We start from the raw sequence: 15166 nt of genomic DNA on the forward strand, positions 1-15166 counted from the left end.
GGACCAGTGTTTAGTGTGCTATATGCACACTGTGTAGTAGTACAAAAGAAATGGAGAAGATTATTATCATAATCATTAGCATGGTTCTTTTCACTTTGTATGGATAATACAACAATAACTAGACAAGCACTCAGAGATCACAAACCTCCGCCAAGAGAACACATAACTGCCTCCTGCATCCAGACGGTGATACAGATCACTGCCAAAATGTAATTGTTTCATCCTTAGGTTATTTCAGACCTTCCCTGAAAATGTAATCGAAATCCATCCATAATTTTTTTAGTTATCTTGCGAACAAACAGACAATCAAACGAACCAACAAACCCTGATGAAAGCATAACCTGCTTGGCGGAGGTAACAACGAGTATAGTGCATACAGTATAGGTAAAATAGGCACCGTTATTTGCAGCATCACTACTGTGGAGAAGAACATGTGCTGATGCTCATCCACCACGACAGGGCTGGGCTCATACACTCTAATCCACAACAGCTCACACACGCCAACACACACAAGCTCATGTCAACACACAGCAGCTCACACACTCCGACACAAAGCAGCTCATATTATACACTCCAACACACACACAGCAGCTCATATCAACACACAGCAGCTCATATCAACACACACACAGCAGTTCATATCAACACACACACAGCAGCTCATATCAACACACACACAGCAGTTCATATCAACACACACACAGCAGTTCATATGAACACACACACAGCAGCTCATATCAACACACAGCAGTTCATATCAACACACACACAGCAGCTCATATCAACACACAGCAGTTCATATCAACACACACACAGCAGCTCATATCAACACACAGCAGTTCATATCAACACACACACAGCAGTTCATATCAACACACACACAGCAGTTCATATCAACACACAGCAGCTCATATCAACACACACACAGCAGTTCATATCAACACACACACAGCAGTTCATATCAACACACACACAGCAGTTCATATCAACACACACACAGCAGTTCATATCAACACACACACACACACACAGCAGCTCATATCAACACACAGCAGCTCATATCAATGTGAGGTGAAATGATTCCTAGTCATGGACTCATGGGATAGAAATTGCTAGAGGAAGTCATGAGCAACAGCAGTAGGAAAGAGAGCTGTGGGATGACAGCCCCCCCCCCCACCCCCACCCCCCATCTGCCCCATCTGCCCCATCTGCCCGGGGTACAGTCTGACCCCCATCCCCCATCTGCCCCCGTCGGGTACAGTCTGTCTCCCTCATGGTCACCCATCCCTGCTTCTCTCTGTCTCGGCGTGGAGCTATTTCTGTCTCTTTGAAATTCACACCTTGTCTTTTCCTTCTCCTCTCTTGGCACCTGATCGGACCCCGGCCTTAGCTTGTTTGGGTTCTCTCTCCTTCTTTCACTCTCTCTCTCTCTCTGTCTCTTTCTATCATTCTCTCCATCTTTGCTCTCTCTACCCACGCTTCACTCTCTCTCCCTCCTCCTGGGCTGAGCTGAATTTTTCTAAAAGCCTTTTACAAGATAAAAAATAAATAAATAAATTAGGCATGTCATGTCAGATGGGATTCTACTGAGGGAATGTATTATTTAATCTCGTAACCTAGTAATGAGTGGATGACTCTTTGACAGCCGTCTGATAAGCTAATAGCAATGCGTTGAAATGAAGCGCCACTTTGGAAAAATGGAAATCTTGTGATTTTGGGCGGGTGGGTACATGCAGCCCTAATTGTGTGGGCACGACGCCACTGCCTCCGTCCCATCCTCTCTACTGCTCTCTTTCATTCTTCCTGCTATTCTGCCATTCTCTTTTTCCACACCTCTCCTCCTAACCCATCTCCCATCTCCCTTTCCCCGTTCCTCCCGCTCTCTCCCTCTCCTCTCCCTCCTTCTCTCTCTCTCTCTCTCTCTCTCCCTAACTCCCACTCGCTATCCTTTCTCACCTTTCTCTCTCTCTCTCCCCTCCCATCTTCTTTTTGTCCCTAACTCCCACTCACTATCCGTTCTCACCTTCCTCTCTCTCCCTCTCTCCCAAACTCCTGTGTCCCATTCACACCCCTCTGTTGTTGTTGAACCCTCAGTTCATTCTCCTGACTGATCCATTTCCAGCCTCTGTCTCCATAGCAACAGCTGCAGTTCTGCTTGTTCGTTTCCATTGGGAACTTTTTGGGGCTCTTTTATCAAATAAACCAAACCACAGACACAGGAAACCCAGTTTAGTATCAAATAATCCAAACCACATGGAAGCCCATTTTAGTAACCACAGACACACAGCAAGCCCATTTCATTAGCAACCTCTGAGATGAGCAGACATATGGCCTCACATGTAAAATGGACTGTCAAGTCAGGTTTACTGAAGAAAGGTGGGTAAACAGGAACATGAATTGAAGACAATCTCTGGCCATTTATGAGAAATACTGTATATGGATTATAATGGTTTATTTTCATATTATAACATGTCAAAGGAACATGTGGGCCTCAGAAAAACAGCATTGTGTGTTTTTTTTTTTCATTCCTAAAAAATACTATTAGAGCTGGCAGTTCTGTACACCCTGTGCACCACTGGTGTTATCATTCAGACTACATGAACACTCCACTTCCTGATTTCCTGTCTCAATTTAACCCAGTGAAGTCGCCAAGTTCCGTAAAGTATCATAGGTTCCGTTATGATCCGCAACAGTCACTGCGTCCTCTACTCAGGCGTTGTGAGCCTGCTCAAACTACATGATAAATCGGACAGGACCTCGGCCTGAGTCGACAGCTTGTCGGATCTGATTGATTTAGAGCTAAAATGGTGCCAAAATTGCACAGTGTCTGTTCAGCTTTAGAGCTGCCGTTGGCACGTCTGGCAGATTGAGGGGCCAACATTTTGAATGTATACAACTCTCATGCCTCGCCCCCACGACCACCTAGCACCCTCCCATCGAGTTTGTGCTCGTTAGTGACTGTGCACAAACTGTGATTGAGAGTCAGATCTGCCAATGATCATATAGCCCTGCGCTTGTTGGACCAGAAGAACCTGAAGCGGTGGAGTTTTGCAAAACAAATAACAGGCTCTAGGTGGAGGTAGAAACTTGTTATTTTGTTGTTGTTGTTCTGTCAGAGCATACTGTCGGTTTCAGTGAATATGATCAAACACATCTTGCCAACGGCAACTTTAAGTAGAGGTGTAATCTGCGTTGTGTTGAACCACCACGCTCCAGCCCTGCACACGCCCGGATTCAAACCCATGAAACAGCAGCACCTCGGATCGGGAGTCGAGCGTGCTAACAATCCAGCTAAAAGCCCAGGCTGCTAACTTTCATGCCAGCAGCACTCCTGAGGCGTCGGGGAGTGAGGTTTACTACTGTAGCGTTCTACACGCACAGCTAAGCTAGCTGGCATCTGTTACAGAGGGGACTAGTATTACCTAGACTAGAGTGCCCGCCCCGCCTCGTCCGTTACAGGGGGACCTAGTATTACCTAGACTAGAGTGCCTAGAGACTAGACTAGACTAGATTAGAGTGCCTAGAAACTAGACTAGACTAGATTAGAGTGCCTAGAGACTAGACTAGACTAGATTAGAGTGCCTAGAGACTAGACTAGAGACTAGTGTGCCCGCCGCGCCCTGCTGATGCCCGCCCCTCTGTGTGCTGTGTGCTGTGTGCAGGGGTGCGGAACCAGCCTCGTGTGCAGCTGCAGCGGCGCGCGCTGGCGCTAAACTCCTCCTACGCCCACGTGTCGGCCGTCCTCACTACCACCATGGCGCACGACGAGCTGGCCAGCTTCCCCTACCTGCTGGGGGTGGAGCTCAACAGCACAGGTGAGAGCCGGGCACACACAGGTGAATAACAGCACAGGTGAATAACAGCACAGGTATACAGCACTCACAGGTGAATAACAGCACAGGTGAACAGCACAACAGCACAGGTAAACAGCACACACAGGTGAATAGCACAACAGCACATGTAAACAGCACACACAGGTGAATAACAGCACAGGTGAACAGCACGCACAGGTGGATAACAGCACAGGTAAACAGCACGCACAGGTGAATAGCACAAAAGCACAGGTGAACAGCACGCACAGGTGAATAGCACACACAACAGCACAGATGAGAGCCTGGCACACACAGGTGAATAGCAGAGACAGACAGGTGAATAGCTCAACAGCACAGGTAAAAAGCACACACAGGTGAATAGCAGAGACAGACAGGTGAATAACTCAACAGCACAGGTAAAAAGCACACACAGGTGAATAGCAGAGACAGACAGGTGAATAGCACAATAGCACAGGTGAACAGCACACACAGGTGAATAGCACAGACAACAGCACAGATGAATAGCCCAACAGCACAGTTGAGAGCCTGGCACACACAGGTGAATAACAGCACAGGTGAAGAAGAAACACAGAGACATCCAGACATGTTGGAGGAAAAAGCTAAATTACTGAAGTGAAACTGTGTATTGTGTGTGTATATTTGGTGTGTGTGTGTGTGTGTGTGTGTGCATGCGTGTCTGTGTATTTCTGTGTGTGTACGTGTGTGTGTATGTGTGCGTGCGTACATGCCACCGTGTGTGTGTGTGCCTGTGTGTGTGTGTGTACCTGTATGTGTGTATGTGCGTGCATGCGTGTGTGTATGTGTGTGTGTGTGTGGTGTGTGTGTGTGTGTGTGTGTGTGTGTTTGTAATCCGTGTCCAGGAGTGGAGAGTGACTGGACGGAGCTGACGGCAGTGGCGGCGGTGAGCGTCCAGCTGTTTGACCGCGAGGGCCGAGCCGTGCCGGTCACTGAGCCGTTCCACATGTCCGTCCCCCTGCCCTCCGACTCACGCCTCCGCAGCCCCACCAGCATACCTGTGTGGGTCTACCACGGCAGCACAGGTAAACACACACTACCACAGCAGCACAGGTAAACACACACTAGCACAGTAGCACAGATAAACACACACTACACAACCACAGCAGCACAGGTAAACACACACTACACAACCACAGCAGCACAGGTAAACACACACTACTCTACCACAGCAGCACAGGTAAACACACACTACCACAGCAGCACAGGTAAACACACACTACACTACCACAGCAGCACAGGTAAACACACACTACACTACCACAGCAAAACAGGTAAACACACTACCACAGCAGCACAGGTAAACACACACTACACTACCACAGCAGCACAGGTAAACACACACTACTCTACCACAGCAGCACAGGTAAACACACACTAGCACAGCAGCACAGATAAACACACACTAGCACAGCAGCACAGGTAAACACACACTAGCACAGATAAACACACACTAGCACAGCAGCACAGGTAAACACACATGACCACAGCAGCACAGATAAACACACACTAGCACAGCAGCACAGGTAAACACACACTACACTAGCACAGCAGCACAGGTAAACACACACTACACTACCACAGCAGCACAGGTAAACACACACTACACTACCACAGCAGCACAGGTAAACACACACTAGCACAGCAGCACAGGTAAACACACACTACACTACCACAGCAGCACAGGTAAACACACACTACTCTACCACAGCAGCACAGGTAAACACACACTAGCACAGCAGCAAAGGTAAACATACACTACACTACCACAGCAGCACAGGTAAACACACACACTACACGACCACAGCAGCACAGGTAAACACACACTACTCTACCACAGCAGCACAGGTAAACACACACTAGCACAGCAGCACAGGTAAACACACACTACACTAGCACAGCAGCACAGGTAAACACACACTACACACCCACAGCAGCACAGGTAAACACACACTACACAACCACAGCAGCACAGGTAAACACACACTAGCACAGCAGCACAGGTAAACACACACTACTCTACCACAGCAGCACAGGTAAACACACACTACACAACCACAGCAGCACAGATAAACACACACTAGCACAGCAGCACAGGTAAACACACACTACACAGCCACAGCAGCACAAGTAAACACACACTAGCACAGCAGCACAGGTAAACACACACTACACTACCACAGCAGCACAGGTAAACACACACTACACAACCACAGCAGCACAGGTAAACACACACTACACAACCACAGCAGCACAGGTAAACACACACTACACTAGCACAGCAGCACAGGTAAACACACACTAGCACAGGTAAACACACACTACCATATCACCACAGGTAAGCACACACTACCACAGCAAGACAGGTAAACACACGCTACCACAGGTAAGCACACACTACCACAGCAAGACAGGTAAACACACACTAGCACAGGTAAACAAGCTCCTCTAAGCTCTGTTGCTGGTGTTGCAGGTGTGTGGCTGCGGAATGGGACCGGCTACATCAAGAGAGAAGGGACACAGCTCACCTGGGAGTTCATGGCCTCTAAGCTGGGATACTGGGTGGCGGCTTTCCCCTCTGCTGCAGGTACATGGTCTCTCTCTCTCTCTCTTGCTCTCTCTCTCTCTCTCTCTCTCTCTCTCTCTCTCGCTCTCTCTCGCTCTCTCTCAATCTCTCCCTCCCTTTCTCTATATCCTCTTTGCCTCTCTCTCAACATCCCTCCATCCCTGACTCCCTATACTGCAGGTAAATATGCTCTCTCCTCTCTCTCTCTCTCTCTCTCTCTCTCTCTCTCTCTCTCTCTCTCTCTCTCTCTCTCTCTCTCTATCTATCCCCTCTCTCTCTACATCCCTCCATCCCTGACTCCCTATAGTGCAAGTAAACCTGCTCTCTTTCTCTCTCTCTCTCTCTCTCTCTCTCTCTTCACCCCTTCTTACCCTTTCTCCTTCTCTCTCTCTGCTCTTATTCCCTCCATCTCGCTTGAAGTCTGTCAAATGAGGTTGATGATGTCTCTCTAATGATCCAGTTCATGAATAAATAATCAAGGCACCAAACCACAGAAGAGCTCATGGAGTGTGTTGTCCAGTAGGCTAATGGGCGATTAGCATGATTGGGAGCAATCACTCACAGAAATCTGACCGCACATTAGCTCTGGTCTAGCCTCGCAGTAGCTTCATCTGGACGAGACATTTTTCAGCTGTTTAGTTTGTTGGAAAATAATACACTATTGAGTCGCGGCGCGATTCCATCACCTGTCCCGAAATACACTAATACATGTAATACAATATTAAGGTAGGCTATACAGGAACCGTGGCTGACCAACATGGGGTGTGTTTCCCAAAACCATAGTTGCTAACCTGTTTTTAGTTGGTTGGCAATGAGAAATTGCATTGCAACCAACAAAGTTGTTAACTTAAGCCTACCTTACACTGACAAGATTTGGGAAAGATTCTTGAAAGATTGTAGTCTTTTGAGTAAAGTTTGAATGACGGGCAATATTTAAAAGACTACAATCTTTCAAGAATCTTTCCCAAATCTTGTCAGTGTAAGGTAGGCTTTAGTTAATTAGCAATCATGGTTTTGGGAGTAGTCTTGCTCCTGGTTCTGGTCCTAGTCCTGGTCCTGGTCCTCACGGCCGGTTCTGGTTCTGGTTGTGTTTGTGTTGTGCAGGGTCCGGTCTGGGTCACCCGGGGCTGCGTGACATCACGGCGTACCACACGCTCTTCCTACTGTCCATCCTGGCATCGCTCGCCCTGCTGGTGCTCGTGCTCCTCTGCGTCCTGCTCTACTACTGCAGGTGACTAGTGTGTGTGTGTGTGTGTGTGTGTGTGTGTGTGTGTGTGCATCGCTCGCCCTGCTGGTGCTCGTGCTCCTCTGTGTCCTGCTCTACTACTACAGGTAACCTGTGTGTGTGTGTGTGTGTGTGTGTGTGTGTGTGTGTGTGTGCATGTGTGTGTGTGTGTGTGTGTGTGTGTGTGTGTGTGTGTGTGCTCGTGCTCCTCTGCATCCTCCTCTACTCAAAATGTGAGTTTGAACATGTATGATGTTGTGGTCATTTCTTGATGTCTGATGGCTTGCTCCGCTCCTGTTGTGCCTGTAGGAGGCGCTGTCACACCCACAGAAGCGATAAGGATTAGTGTTATACAAAACTGAGTGTTGTTGAATGGAACATGTATGATGTTGTGGTTATTTCTTGATGTCTGATGGCGTGCTCCCCTCCTGTTGTGCCTGTAGGAGGCGCTGTCTGAAGCCGCGTCGTCAGCAGGGTAAACTCCAGAGCTCTGCGGGTCTGAGCGGGGCGCGGCGAGACCAGGGCACCTCCATGTCCCGCCTCAACATCATCTGCGGCGGGCACCCCGAGCCTGGCACGTCCAGCGGCGACCAGGACGCCATCCGCTCCGACGCCTCGCCCTCCCGGGACCACAAGAGCGCCCGCGACGACTTCTCCAAGCACGTGCCCGCGCACAAGCTGCGCCACTCCAAGAGCAAGGGCTCCAAGGGCGCGGGCAAGGGTGCGGGCAAGGGCGCGGGCAAGGGCGAGAGCTTCCCTATGAAGGTGCACCGCGCCACCGAGACCGTCTCGCTGGAGCCGCCCGCCATCCGCGACGAGTACGGACGCCCCTATGGCGCCAGCGAGGACAAAGAGCACCGCAGGAACGCCAACGCCAACGACAACCGCGGCTACACCTCGGAGCCGCCGTCCCCGCCGCCCGACAAGCCTCCGGAATATTCCCAGGTGTCCCAGGCCGCGGACCACCTGGCCCGGCCCACCTCGCTCAACACGCAGCCGGGCCAGATCATCTTCTGCAGCTCGCTGGACCAGATGAAGGAGAACATCTACCGCAGCATGGTGCCCACACTGGTCATCCCCGCCCACTACATGCGCCTGTCCTCCGAGTTCGGCTCGGGAGAAGCGGGCAAAGACGGGCAGCCCATGTCGGAGCGGGACAAGGACGGGCAAGGAGGAGCCATGGGCGGGAGCCACCAGGGGCAGGGGGCGCATCAGCAGGCGCAGCACGGAGGCTCGTCGCCGGACGACTCGGAGGGCAGCAGCTGGGCGTCCACGGGTCCGGGCGGCTCGGTCCACATCCCGGTGCTGTTCAACGACTCCACCATGGCGCAGATGAACGGCGAGCTGCAGGCGCTGACGGAGAAGAAGCTTCTGGAGCTGGGCGTGAAGCAGCACCCGCGCGCCTGGTTCATCTCCATGGACGGCCGCGCCAACGCGCACGTGCGCCACTCCTACATCGACGTGGGCTCCGCCTCCGAGCTGGGCGCGCACGCCATGATGCACATGTCCTCGCACTCCACCCCCACCACCCTCTCCACCTCCACCCACAACAGCAGCACCCAGCAGCCCAGCAGCAGCAGCAAAGACTGCAGCCCCGACACGCTGTCGCAGGAGAGCCAGGACCGCCTGGAGCGCAAGCCGCTGTCCTACTCGTCCGGCCCGCGCAAGAGCAAGGACAACGGCAAGGACGAGCGCTCGGGCACCGGCCACCGCAAGGGTCACGGCAGCGCCGGCGGCGGCGGGGTCAAGCCCTACTCCAAACTGGCCTATCAGGACGCCCTGGAGCTGAGCGGGGGCGTGGCCCGCATGGGCGCCAGTTCTCCGCTGGAGAACCCGCTGACGCCGCTCCTGGACGAGGGGCCGGACGACCCCCGGGGGTCACCCATCGCCCGTAAAGGTCGCAGCCGCGGCAACAGCTCGCGCAGCAGCAACAACAGCGAGTCGCGGCGCGATTCCATCACCAGTCCCGAAGACGACCCTGACGACAAGGACGGGAACAAGAAGAGTCCATGGCAACGGCACGAGGAGAGGCCGCTCATGGTGTTCCACCCCAAGAAATAAAGCATCGCCATGGAGACAAAAGGTCACTCTGGGATCACACAGGGTCACTATTGACATTTAATCTTCTCTCTTTTCACTGATGAGACCAAGCCACGAAGAGAAGCTGGACTTTTTCTGAAGCAAGCCTTGAGATGAAGTCCACACAAGCACAACTAATCCACTACCCAACTGTAAGGTCAAAAAAAGAAGCTTCAGGAAACATTCACAGTCAGCCACCAAGATTTTGGAAACATCACAACCACATCTCCCCTCCTGCAGGCTAGTCCTACTCTTCCCTTTTGGAAACATCACAACCACGTTTCCCCTCCTGCAGGCTAGTCCTACTCTTCCCTTTTGGAAACATCACAACCACATCTCCCCTCCTGCAGGCTAGTCCTACTCTTCCCTTTTGGATGTACACATGCACTGCAATGAAGCACAAAATGGAAGCTGTTTCTCCTTGCATCAGGACATGTAAACGAATCTCAAAGGCTACTTTGTTTCAGTGATCCAGTGGTGTTTTAATCAACGGTGACTAAACATTGCCATCAGTGATGACCCTCACAGACAGTGTGGAAGCCAGAGGATGACCTTTGTTGTTCTGGAGAAGACTAGAGAAGATTTTTCACTTGTTTTGGGAAGACCCACATTTGAAATACATAATTGAAATGCAGTATAATATATAGCTATCCCCAAAAAACGTTCCTTCTCTAAACATATACACAGCATCCCATGCCAAGGTTAACATTGTTTTGTCTCTGTGTGCCTACGTGCATATTTGTATTAATTCGTTGTAGTTGCTTCATTTCATTTTGGTACACACCTCAATCTCCAATATACTGTAGGTGTCTGTATTTATTGAGAATTATCTTTGAATGGTATTTGACAGAATTCAAAACTGCAGTCTCACAGAAGAGTCTTTGAGTTTGGCATGTGTTTTGGGCTGAGCTGAGTTGTCTGTGACTCTTTGAGGTTGTCTTGTGCTTTTTTCAAGGTTGTCACTTTTCCTGTTTGAAATATAGCTGGCTGCTGCACTGGTGTTATATGAATCTATGAGTCGCGTCCCCTCTTGCAGATGATGGATTAGAGGCATGACAGTACGCACTCAAAGCTCCTGGGATGAATCCTGAAGGCGGCTCCACTAGAGACCCCGATAGATCTGTTAAACAGGTCTGGTCCCCGTCTACGCAAGATCTGTTCCAGAATATAGAAGCTAGACAGAGTGTGTGATACAGGTGTAGCTCGCTGTTTTTGTTATTGAAAGAGGAACTCTTCTCTAATGTAGTTTTTAAGGGAAACACTTCTAGACTTATGTAGTTTTTAAGGGATTGGATTGGTATATACAGTACATACTGTAGAAAGAGTGCCAATGAGATGTTTTGGCATGAAGAATCACTTTTTCATTTTATTATATTTTCTAGTTCTGAAAAAGGTAAACAAACATATTGCAATCACAGGAAACTGAACAGAGATGCTTAAAATGCAGAAGAGTCGTAGGGGAACATCAGTTTTCCCCTGTTGCATCAGAATTGCATCATTTTGTCTCTCTAGTGTTTTGACAACACAAACGGCAGGCAACACCTTTCGAAAGTTTTTGTACTTTAATTAATCTCTCATATTCACAGACAACTTTCCTACGAGTTCATCAGCTCAGAGCATTTACCGCAAACTTCCTTGTCACTGATTGTTTGCGTTGGGATGCACGTCCATACTGTAATGGACTCTACGGTTTAAATGATGAATGTATAAAAATGAAACCAATCCAAACAACCCGCCTGGCCACAGATCTCTCTGGAAGTGCCTTGGTCCCACACACACCGCCGGGATGGAGGGGCACGGAGAGGAGAGGAGAGGAGGCACGAGGAGAGGACCAACACCTTCTGCACTTAAGACACGCGTTTACCAGATGTGTTATGGCCGTCGTGGTACAGAGAGGACCAACACCTTCTGCACTTAAGACACGCGGTTACCAGATAGGATGTGTCATGGCCGTCGTGGCACTTTGGCTATGTGTGACTATGGAGGCAAAGAACGGCTAATGTGTACCCATACTTTATTAGGCATAAGCCTGGGTGTGTTGTGTCTGGACGACTTATTACAATGCATCACACTAATGCAAATGCTAACTATCAGTATAGTGTTTGTCTTTATAACTGAGCTGAGTGACACTGTACTTCACAGTTTTTATTTACATCGTGACAAGGGATAGGCAAACAAAAGCTTGCCCCAACGTTTTATTTATATTAGACATAAACCTTGCTGTGATGTATCTGGAATGTTGAGTACAGTGTAACAGACACAAATATTAGTGTAATGTTTTGCTTTGTAACTTAATTTGTTACCCTGCACTTGATAATCTACTTACTTCAAGGAGTGACAAAGGGGTATGCAATTGAGAGAATGACACAAACCTTTTTTGCCATATCGTAGCTTTTGGTCGCGCCTGGTATTGACGTAGATAGCAGATGACTGTGTGCTCAGTGGAGCAGGGCTAGGCCTGGGCCAGATCTGGCCCACGTTAGCGCCGGATGTGGTTCAAGGCTAGCTGCTGTCCGGGGTATTATAGATGTGCTCAGATGTGCCCTTTGACCTCTGTCGCATCGCTTAGCCATTGTGAGTCTCAAGAATAGAATGGGGCGGAAAATGCCAACTGGTGGGAACACGCTTTGCTGTTCTGGGACTCTGTGTATATGTATCATAGATTATATGTGCATGATATAGGCCGCTGTGTGTACAGTAGAGTAGGATCTGATCATCAGGCATCGTTGTGTGGTGGAGGCGTTCTTCTGCATGGTGGTGGAGGCCACAGTTATGTCACATCAGCAGCTGCACTGAGTTCAGTTGCCCGAGTACTGAAATGTCCCCAAGTACTGAAATGTCCCCAAGTACTGAAATGTCCCCAAGTCAGGATGCCAAGTTTAAGTGGAGGAGTCCTTCTGAAGCCATTGATTTTTTTGTCCCCGAGCTCCCTCACCCTCTCAAACAAACATGTTAAGGACAACATCTTCAGACATTTTAAGTCCGACGGTGTGTGCTTCTGAAGACTAATGTCGATATTCATCACTGCCAGTTACATTTCAGTACTGTGAACTCCATGTGGATCCTCTCCAGGTGTTTAGTCCTTCCCAGATGTTCACTTGTTTCTTCTGGTAATTTCTTCCTCTGATTGTTTACTGATTGTTTTCTCTCTCTCCTCTCTTTCTTTCACTCTCTCTCTCTCTCACTATCTGTTTCTTCCTTCCCTCTCTCTGTTGGTGCTGAACTTGCAGGGATGTGTGCAGTGTAAACACACCCTTTGATAATCATCTGAAAATGCAATATGATGTCACCCAAACCGATGACTTTGTTGAACTTCACCATGGATGCTTTTATGGGTAGCGTTTAGGGGGGGTAGCTGGACAAAACGTCCCTTGTCATTTCTACTGTAGCTGGTAGCGTGAGTAGTCTTGAGGATCTGCTTGAGGAGATCTGCTGAATTTCTACCAATCATTTCTTACCTGGGATGGAGAGCCAGCACTGTGTCTGAGAACTCCTCAGAACCCCAACCTCTTCCTGGAAGGCCTCTTCAGTAAGCTCGCATATTTCGGGTGGAACGTCAGCTGTGTTGTGGTGGCTATTATCGCTTTAGTGTTCCCTGTTTACGCAGACCCGGTTGGGTGTGGCACAGAGTTAATGAAGATGTTAAGACGCTGAAGGATTTATGTGTTGAATAAAGAGTTGCCATGTTGGACATCAACAAGATGCTTATTGTCCAAGTGAGCACGAAAGGCGCGGAACATAACAGAAGGTGCCGTTAGAACACAGCTGACCCTCGACTGGAGATATACTGTAGGAGCTGGCTAAAGAGCTGTCTGTGGCATATAGTCCATCCCCTCAGAGCACCAGTACGGAGTGCAGAGGACTGTGGAAGCTCACAGTGTGTTCATAACTATGGACACCTGCGTCTGGCCCAGTAGCCCTGGCCTGGAATCCAGCCATGATTCTGAAAGCTGGATCATACCGTTACATCAGCTTTCACTATGATAATGATGGTCTTGATAAACCCCATTGCCCAACCTAACAAATCTGCATCACTGGCAGTGAGCTGTAAAAACGCTTTTGTAATTCCTAATACCAGACTGACTATGTACAGAAGTGCATCAAATATTGTTAAAAACAAACAAACACAATTCCATATTATGACCTCAGAGTTAAAACAATCACGGTCATTTTACACCAAAACCTCTTTTCATATTTGAATCAAATGAACCATCATTAGTAATCAACTATGTCACAGTCAAACTGCATCACTATAATTTGGTCTCTCTCTCTCTCACACAAACACACACACACACACACACAATTTGCACATCAGTGTGTGTCCGTCTAGTAGCCTTGACCCACCACTGCACGTTCCATTCCACAAAGGTGTTACGATGCCACTTGTCCAACCAGTGTATTTCTGAAGCACTCTCCACTGTGTTTTGCACAGTTGAAATGCAGGCATGCAGCAATCGAGCTATGATGCTCCATGAGTAGGTTTCCATCACATTTATTAGTCTGAGACGAATTACTCACTCAGAAAGTACTTAGAGACCTCAAAATGCTCCCCATTGGAAAATAAACTAAATATACCTTATGGGTTCATTATCACAGAGCTTGACGTAGGCATCTCATGAACAGGAATCATGGAGTGGGTTGGGTTTCACTTCCACCAACTCTGAGAATGATTGACAGGCCATCACTTGAAATCCCCTGTATTGTTCTCCCGATGACTGACAGGTCCTACATCCTCGTGCACATGGTGTACTTTGTTGAGCTACAGTATGTGATGTGGTTGCGGGTGACCTTGTGATGTGGTTGCGGGTGACCTTGTTTCCCAGTATGTAAGTAGGTTTGTTTGGATGGCATTTTCATACTATGTTGTTGTGGCTATAGTTTGCCTAAAAAATTCAGGACGAAAAAATAAGCCATTTCACTTGTTGACTGGTTGGCTTAAAGTAATGGGATTCTATTGAAATTTTAAGTGAGAAGATAGAATAAATAATTCATTGATAAGCATTCAGTGAAAACTATATAGCCTAAATGTTTGTAAAAAAAAATATGATATAAGTTATGGCATTTGATTCTGTACATTCATAAAAAAATAAAACAAATTTGTTTACACTTATTTGATTGAGTTTTCCTTTCAAGGATAGACCTACATCATGACTAGCTATCACCCTCCTCTTTTTATATTTTTTTTACAATAATAGTAGGCTAGCCTAAATACAGACAGTAATCAACATATTAATACAATATCATAGAAGGCATACATTCAATTCACAGGAATAAATAAAACATCATATTCATACATCATCAAGTGTCTTCATAGCTTTGGTGTTTTTGGAGTGTCTGATAGTTTTACAGTAATGTCACCTACTGTTTTGCTTCAGGACAATCCATGATGACTAGGCGACTCAGACTTGCATAGCCAATGAATGAGCAGCGGCTCTCAGCTCCAAGCCC

The 15166-nt window shown here is 48.3% G+C and overlaps 1 protein-coding gene across 1 annotated transcript in view; it reads left to right on the plus strand.

Moving 5' to 3' along the window:
- The window catches only part of LOC134077159 (protein FAM171A2), an 18226-nt gene extending 3444 nt beyond the window's left edge, over positions 1-14782 (plus strand). Inside the window, exons 4-8 of the mRNA XM_062532586.1 lie at positions 3663-3815; positions 4694-4873; positions 6322-6435; positions 7519-7645; positions 8083-14782. Of these exons, the coding sequence (XP_062388570.1) occupies positions 3663-3815; positions 4694-4873; positions 6322-6435; positions 7519-7645; positions 8083-9700 (2192 nt within the window). The 3' untranslated portion in view covers positions 9701-14782. The remainder of the gene's footprint in view (positions 1-3662; positions 3816-4693; positions 4874-6321; positions 6436-7518; positions 7646-8082) is intronic.
- Positions 14783-15166: the final 384 nt, after the last annotated feature.

Source organism: Sardina pilchardus, chromosome 3, assembly GCF_963854185.1.
Source record: "Sardina pilchardus chromosome 3, fSarPil1.1, whole genome shotgun sequence".
NCBI classification, from domain to species: Eukaryota; Metazoa; Chordata; class Actinopteri; order Clupeiformes; family Clupeidae; genus Sardina; species Sardina pilchardus.